Here is an 8,969-nt window from a genome sequence, read left to right as displayed (position 1 = left end):
ATTTCCTTAGCAATAATTTGATGTTGGTGATCTAATCACTGATTAGATACCTTTTGTGTGTTTTAAAGACAAAAGTGGATTAAGCTCTTCATTGATGCAGGCAGGTAGCAAAGGGCAATTGGCTAATTTTGCAATCAATAAATATATTACATGTACATTAAAACATGTACATCAAATAAAAGTTTAAAAAAGGATTTAGGGGTTCTTGCAATGAATCAAAAGTCAGGAATTTAGGGAAGAAACCAGAAATGAGTTCAGCTTAGCGGGTGTTCGTGAGCCCTCGCCAAAATTTGTGTTGCAGCTCAAGGGAATTTGACGAACTTAATCGAGTACCCTTTCTGCTGAGTATGTCTGGTTATTTTTGTTTTTACCACAGAGTTTGGATATTCAAATCAATGTTATGTATGCAACTTTGATTTAACCCACGGGTTGAGATTTGTATTTTTGAGCTAATTAAATTTTTTTACATTACAGACAAAAACAGTTTGTTATTTGAATAAAGATGTATTCAGTCAATTTTGAACTTACGTTGCCTTTTTTTTTAAATCAAAATTCCATTCCATAACGGATAATACTTTTTTATGAGTACATTCTACATTCAATCATGGTATAACAATGCATTAGATGCATTTTGATTTGGAATTTTTAAAATGGAAAAATAAATGACAAAAAACGTAAAATAATTAAAGGAATAAACATAAATCTAGTTCCACTTGTTTAATCTATTTCATTTATTTCTCAACTATGTTAGCACATGTTTGAAATATAATGCATGTTAAGACATGTGTTCAAATGGTTTACAATATTGATAACAACTTACTGTGACGTTGGTACGGAAGCACGTTTTTCGTTTAGCTTGTATTTTATTAGTCATTGTTCTTTATCCATTTAACGCTAATAAAATTGAAAGATTGGTTATACTGTCATTGTTTCTCTATTTTTCAGGAACTGATAGAGAAGAAATTTTCTGAACAGGATATATGACAAAAAATGTCTCGCAATTTTGTTGAAACGAAATTATTGGATACCACTCCCCGCTCTCTCTCTCTCTCTCTCTCTCTCTCTCTCTCTCTCTCTCTCTCTCTCTCTCTCTCTCTCTCTCTCCTATCAATCACTCATTCGGAACATTATTTTGTCATTTTTTTATTTTGTCAGATCAAAAAGATGTATTGTCGGTATCCCTGCAAGAATGTACATCACGTCACTATAGAAAGTTTAGCAAATGACTTAAATGTGAGTTGATTGATGTAGCTAAATGGTGACTAAATGGCCTGGGTCTGTACAAATATTGTTCAAGACCTGAAGTTAGATTTCAGATGACAGAATGGTTTAAGTCAGTCACCTAGAGTGTTCTAATTTTCAAATATTTTTAACTTAATTCCAATCAACAATTTACACATATGCATATTCTTCTAATAACATAATTATGTATAAAAATGTGTAATAAAAAATATAATAAAATAAGACCAAATATGCTGTATACACTTTTTTTCTCCATGTTTGAACCTACACGCTAACTGCCTTTTTTTATTAACATTTCAAATCGATTCAAGCATAATGAACAAGATTATTGAGCCCAATAAAAGGTCTAAAAGCACCAGATGTAGAATATTTCTCATTTATGTGTTAAGTCTAAGTCCAAATTGGTCATTTATGTTCCGACGAAAGTTTGATTCTCTATTAACACAGTTAATTATGGCATCAATTTTAATCCGACCTCTGTCATTTGGATCAAATCCTAGCGGGTTTTTGACATTATTATTTCATTTTTTTAAGTTGCAAAAAAAAATAAAGCTCATTTCAAACATTAAAACATTGTTGTTGGTTTTCTTTTATTAAAGATAAAGATGCAACATATCCAAATGTTATTCAAATATAGTTACATTTTCGCTGTGTAAAAATTCCAATATCATGACATGCGGGATATAATAGCATGATTATAGCAATATGTGGTAATTATACGATAACTTTATGCATTTAAATTTCTTTATTGTATTTATGTTCAATAAAATTATGTACGTAACAGTGGTTTTTCATCTAAAACAAAAAAAAAACAAAACAAAAACAAAAAAAACTCACAATGGAAATGATATAAAACATTAAATTCACGTTTTGTTTTTTTTATATACTCTTATACATGGATTGTTAAAGGGTTAATTTTGCACTGTTTTTTTTCAGCATTTATTTTGTAATCATCCAGTCTTGCGTTGGCATTTAGTTGTCTAGCCTAATGGTTTGGTTTTGCGTCATATGGGTTAATATCTAGTGTATGCTGGATGAAGCTAGTTTGGTTTATTCTGGATAATACTGGTTAACAATGTAAACCTTAATCAAAATAGCATTGATTAACTCTGAACAAAATGTAATATCATAAAATTGACTACAGAACGATTTTTTTTACTTTTGGTGGTGTCTCTTTTTGAAACTTAGATAATTGTATAAAGGCAACTATTCAATCAAAGCAATGTATTTAAAGATATTGATTTATGGTAACATCCTCTTATTAAAACAGTAGTTTGTATGATGTGTTTTGATCAATTTGGATCTGATTGGAATTGATTAGATGTTTTACCAAGAACAAAAAAAGTTAAAACAGGATTAGTGTAAAAAGGTCGATACTTGGGGGATACAAGCGTTTTATTTTTACATCAAATGGTATGTATATTTTATCCTGTTTTGATATATATATTTCGTTAAAACCTAAGTTTTCCCTTTGTGGCGTATCTTTAAATCAAGAACTAAACAAGGGAAACACTACGTCAAAAATTGGCGAATTCAATTTTTTTAATTGTTTGTGTTAATCAAGTTGGTTGTGTATCATCACAGCTCAGTGGATAAAATACTGGGTTTCTGAACCGTTTCAATCTAATGCCCGAGGCTTTTGTACATATGCATTTATAATTAAATGTAGTACTAGATTAAATTAAATCCATACAATACTGTCCTGTGACTATCCTATGATTAATATACAATGTAAAATTGTAATGCATAATGTTAATATCATAATCAAATAATTTTCTGCTAATTTGAGAACTGGTCAGCAGAGGATGCTCTCCCTTCCATGATCCGTGTTTTCTCTGCTCATTTTTTGCATTTTTTCTTTAAATTTGGACGTACGAATTTGAACATTCATCGTTATCACAACATGCCATTTTCAAGGTGTAGTGACTACATGCCGTTTGAAGGTGTAATGCATCACCTAACAAGGTAAATAGTCGTAACCTGACAAATCTAACCACCTACATGTACTAACATGTAATTAGGTAAGAGCAGACATTTTTCGAAGATCATGAGCGAGTATGGTGCTAATTTACTTTATAGATTCACACAAACCATTTTCATTTCCTCATTTCTCAATGAATGCATGCTATTGAGACCAAAAAAAAGGTTTGTCTTTTGAACATCTGGATAGAAATTATTAATTTTGAAAACATATTTATCTATTTGCGTTATTTCTTTTTATTATGCAACGAAAAACATTCATCAGAGTGGCATTTGTATTTCACACTCGAGTCATTTGTGACCTTATATAATAAAGACGCTGCCATCTCCTCAGTCTGAATCAGAAGAATCTTGAGCAAGGATCGGATAAGAGTCATTGCCTTGCTTCTGTTAAACTGATCACTTTATCCCTGCTGTTAAGAAGACTCAAGGATTCTGTTTGACATGGAAAACATTTCGAACAACTCTGGTGAGTGGTTTTTAATTTGCGTCCTTGTATTCTTTGCAAAAATAGGCTTTTTATGATTTTGTTTAAGGTTTTTATGCCTACTTTTGGTATATTTTTTGTTGATTCTCTTAGTTTTTTCGGGGGAGTGGAGTGGGATGTTGTTGTTTGTTTGCTTCTAATTATTGTTCATTATTATATACTATAAATTGATCATTCTTTGATAGACCCATTTTGCTCAATATATTTTGTGGAAAAAGATTTTGTTTTTAAAATATATCAGCGAATTGGTTTGAATGTCTTACAAACTAGTTAATCTTTCCATTGGTAAGAGATAATCACGGGATAAAATTAGTATAATTTTAAAATGGTAATTTTTTATACTCCATGCAACAAAATATGTCCGAATGCAATAAAATTGAACTTCGATATCTCAAACACTAATATCTCGTATACAATGGATATGCCGAAACGATTTGTAAGTCCAAACCCCCCTTAATTTTTTAGTTTTTTACCTTTGATATCTCGAATACTCCGATATCTCGAAGTTTTTAAACATTCCATTCTAGCGTAAAGTTAATGGTGATCAACGTTTAGATATGCAGACAACTACATATTGCTTTGATGTAGTATGATCAAAAACATCTTTGAAATAATTTTGTAATTCTTCTATTGTAATGATATTTTTTTTATAAAATTTCGATTCAGTCTACGTTTATTTAAAAACATGTGTTTTTGGTGCATTAATGATCGTTGTTTTAAGAATCAACTTTAGTTTTAAGTTGACTTAGTAAATAAAATGAATTAATGCGAGCGGAGTTTTGGAGACTTATTTCATCTTAACTCTTAAAAGAGTTCTGTCATTTACGGACGTTTTCATGATTTGTTTTGTAACAGTCCAAAATCTTTTAATTAACAATTTATTTCATTTAAATAATTTTAAAATCTTTCGTAATCTTGCATGGTTGCAAAGTGTGGCACATTTTTGTTACTAATAACTCTAATAGATGTGGGTGGGATTGTGAACAACAGGACTACTTTCCATCGTGTTTTGAAATGACAACAATATCAATACCTTATGAAAGTTTGTATAATTAACACTTTTGTTCCGGTGCTCAAGACCATTTATCAGAAAATGTTCTTTTACATCTAGCTATTCCTTTTGTGCGGAATAAAGAAAAAAGCTCTAATAAGAAAGCAACATCTATTTACCGTAAGAAAATTACAAATTGATGCTACATAATTTTCTTTTTATGCAATGCCTCCTCAGTTCCTTAAGACAGTGTCTTTTCCCAAAGAATTTTAGTACTTGTACAGTAACATGAGTTCGTGTTATGAAACATTTTTTGTTTATCGAAAAATATGTATAACATACATAGCTTTGGAAAAAGAATTAATTTCAACTAGACAGACTACTTTTGACATGCTGATAAGTCTGATGAAGGTTCAAAAGATAAGACACTAGCTTTGTGAGCTTAACAAAATACATAGAGAGTTGCGGTTCTTTGTTAACGAAAACAAACGAGGTGAAGATTTTTAAAACGACATGAAGAGAATCACAATTTTTTTCAAATACTGACCATGGTCATCACGCGGCTAATGGGATTAATTCAAGAGCATAATATGTTAACCTGATAGGTATATGTTCTATAGTTACATGTATCAATAGCAATCGATGTTAAAAGGTCAATACTATGATTAGCTGCTCTCAAAGTACAATATTCAACAAATCTTCCAGGGTCGCAAAACTTCAATTGAAAACGGAATTGTTGAAAACAATTCGTGGCTTAGTGGAAAGAAAATAAAGTTATATTTATCTCGTCCTGGGCCGGCGATTGACAGTTTTTGTTTAAATATACATTTATGTATATCGATCCAACCTTTATAATAGCTTGGATGGGTCAATGATATGATAAATCTTTTGTCTTACAGGGCTCCGTCCTATGCTGAACCCACCGCCCCAGTGGGGGTTTTGGATATCTTTCTACATTACTCCCGCCATTGTTACACTGGGACTTATCGGAAATATGTTGTGCTTTATCGTGATGAAACGGAAGTCGCTACGACAGCGCTCCTACAGCCACTTCCTGTGCGCACTGGCCGTCTTCGACTCTCTGACCCTTGTTGGTCGACAAGTCGACCTTGTCAACATGTATTTGGACAAGTACACGGAAATCGGAAATATGTTTTCCACATTCTCCGATTTTGGCTGCAAAATATACTTCTTCTCTTTGAACATTTGTTACCTCATGTCGGCTTGGTTGATTGTCTGCATGTCCTTAGAAAGACTGCAAGCCGTCTGTTTTCCCTTTAAAAAGACTCCTCTGAAGACGCAGTCGGGTGCGGTGTCCATTATATCCTGCCTCTTTCTGATCCTTTCCCTATCGCAATTTTTTCGCTTTTCCTTCTTCGGCAGAAGCGGATCAAGATGTGGCGCGTATGTGGAACACCGAGAAATCTACTTGAATTTGCACATATACGGATACATGTTTACGCTGATGTTTGGCTTTCCTTTCTTTGTAGTCCTTATTGGAAATTTCTCAGTTCTGCTAAAAATTCGACGAATCCAGAAAGATATATACGAAAGAAGCAATGGAGGAAAATCAAACATGTGTCAGTCGCGAGCTGTCTTTCGAAAGCGTTCCTTCAAAACAACAGCAACACTGCTGACAATATCATTTACATACATTGTAACAATGCTTCCCTTGCTTATAATATCTATCATTTTGTATGCTGTTGTAGACATGAACACAATAGAAGGTATCTATTTGTACTTTCGTCTGAAACCCTACTCCGAAGTCATTTCCACTTTTTCCTATATAAACTATAGCATCAATTTCTGCATATATGTGTTGTCAGGAAAGTTATTTAGAAAGGAATTGAACAGGATGTTCACGCATTCAAGATCTAGCAGCCAAACGACAGGAATGGTGATCAAAGCTTCAAGACAAGAGTTAATCCGAATGAAAGATGCAATTAAAGTTGAACAAAGTGAGGAGAGGTTTCTGTGAAACTCAATTTTCATGTTAAAAATGACGTATGACTGAATTTAAGGTTATATTTTTTGCTCGTCTCATGTCATCTATTCCAAATAGGTTAATTGCCAATGGATAACTATGTGTTACAAAAAAATCGAAATACAATTTTTGTTTGTTTGTTGGTTTATTGTATTTTTTGTGTTAGTATTTTTTGTGTGTGTATTTTTTGTGTGTGTATTTTTTGTACACATTCTGTTTTGTAAATAAACATAATTAGATTAGTCAGCAGGTATTGTTTATATAGGTAATTTCCAGCTTTTGTTCCACACCATGTATCTTAAGGAAGCACGGGTTAAGCCATTTGTTTTTAATTATAAAGACACTAGTGTACCTCATAACTGTTATTGTACAAACTTAAGTTACTTTTTGTAACACCTATGCCTGTAATAACGCTGTGAATTGATATGGTACTGGAGTTTAGTACATTTCATTAATGACATATTTAGATTTTTAATCGTGCAATTTGTGGACATTATGTAAACATAAGTAATGTGGAATCATTCTTTGGATATCATCAGGTGATCATTAAGGGTAGGCTTGGTCAAATCTGTCATAATAGTTGGGTCCTAATAGATTTAAATTGATGGCCCCCTTTTACCTCATTATACCCAAAAATGAGTCCTTATTTATAGTTAACACTATGTGTACGACTAAACGTTTTATTGTTGTTATGATATGTAGTACACAAATATTACAATAATACGTTGTATATTTTGGTATATGTTTAGTACATAATATGTGTGTGGTTATATGCCTGCAATGCACTAGAAGATCGACACATTAAAGGAAGTTTGATGTCCAGAAAATTGCCCAGTATATCTACCTAAATATTTAGAATATTTATTCCTGTAAAATTTATATTTCAGTTTTGGAAAAAGCTAGATATTTTAGATTTTAAAAAATACCATCCTGTTTATTTTTAAGGAATTCCTCTTTTCTATAAGATATATATAATTCAAACATGGTCATGAATTTCTGACCCTCTTTAAATTTGCTTTAGATTTGCTTTATATATAGAGAAAGATTTATCAATATGATACGATGAATTAATGGTGTAACTTGTCTCAATTTTACATCATTGCATGTGGGGTTTTTTCAGCACAATTCGTTTATACTTTGTTTGATATTTGTATAGCCATGTTGTACAATGGGAAACTGAAACAAAGCACAAAATAAAATAAGCTTACTTTATTATGTTTTATCTCATCTCTAACAAATATTTAAGGCAAAAACTGTCTGTCTAGTAGAAAAAAAGTCAACAGTTGCTACCTTGAATTTTGCAACAAGCGTTAAATATTCAATACCCATTTCTTGAACGCGGAGCAAAGTAGTTCATGGAAATTTATGTGCATTGTATGTGTCCAAAACGCATAGTCTTGTTTTTAAAACACGTTATAAATAAAAAAAAACTGAAAAAAAAAAAGATAGACAACTCTCGAAATTTAAAAAAACCAAACTGCCAACACATTTGACAGAACATGGCTCTTTGTGATACTATTTGGTATAGCGGAAAATTTTACCTTGACGCTGTTTGGATTTTTGTTTACTTTTGAAGTTGTGCTATTTATAGTTACAATGGCGATTTGCCTGCCTACAGCCAGGACTCTACTTTCAGTAGAGCCCGGCTAAAAACTTCATTGCAAAGCAAAACTGCTAACATACACATCTAATCTGTAGTTGTTAACAAAGATAGCTTTCTATGTTCAAAAGGGACCAACTTGTCCAAAAGCAAGGGGAAAAATTAATCAGAATTTCATCTTAAGGTGGAATAACACATCGTCACAAAATGGCTGACCCCTGATCGAAACGATTTTGTTTTATTAAAAGGATTTTATCGACTACAACTGATAACTTATCTCATAGCCGAGTGGATAAAGTGTTGGGCTTGTGATCTTTACATACAGAGTTCGAATCCCTCAGGGGTTTTTGTTGTTACTTACTGAATTGATTTTTAAGATATTCATTTTTTATCCCCAAAATGCAAATTTTTCGCTTGTTTGACATATGTATAGTTTATTTATCATTATATTTTTCATAATCAAATAATTTACTGTTAATTTGAGTGACTTTTTAAAGGTGTGTTATTCCACCTTAATATGCACATCTAAATATAAACACTGTCTACTATATTACTACAAAGTTACGTGAAATTCTGTGTAGTGGTTTAAGAGGAGTTACATTTACAACTAGAAGAATTAATTGATTCTTTTACTATATACGATGCCCCTCGCAATTTGTGTGTAGGGTAAATGTATAGTTGCGAT

The 8,969-nt window shown here is 31.9% G+C and overlaps 1 protein-coding gene across 1 annotated transcript; it reads left to right on the top strand.

Annotated features, from left to right (window-relative positions):
* Window positions 1-3,561: 3,561 nt before the first annotated feature.
* LOC136275401 (G-protein coupled receptor daf-37-like) lies at window positions 3,562-7,843 on the top strand. Its single transcript, XM_066084374.1, has 2 exons — window positions 3,562-3,691; window positions 5,600-7,843. The coding sequence occupies exons 1-2, from the start codon at window positions 3,667-3,669 to the stop codon at window positions 6,676-6,678; spliced, it is 1,104 nt and encodes a 367-aa protein (XP_065940446.1). The 5' UTR covers window positions 3,562-3,666; the 3' UTR covers window positions 6,679-7,843.
* Window positions 7,844-8,969: the final 1,126 nt, after the last annotated feature.

The sequence above is a fragment of the Magallana gigas genome, chromosome 1 (genome assembly GCF_963853765.1).
Source record: "Magallana gigas chromosome 1, xbMagGiga1.1, whole genome shotgun sequence".
In the NCBI taxonomy this organism is placed as follows: domain Eukaryota; kingdom Metazoa; phylum Mollusca; class Bivalvia; order Ostreida; family Ostreidae; genus Magallana; species Magallana gigas.
This window is presented reverse-complemented; position numbering and strand designations above follow the sequence as displayed.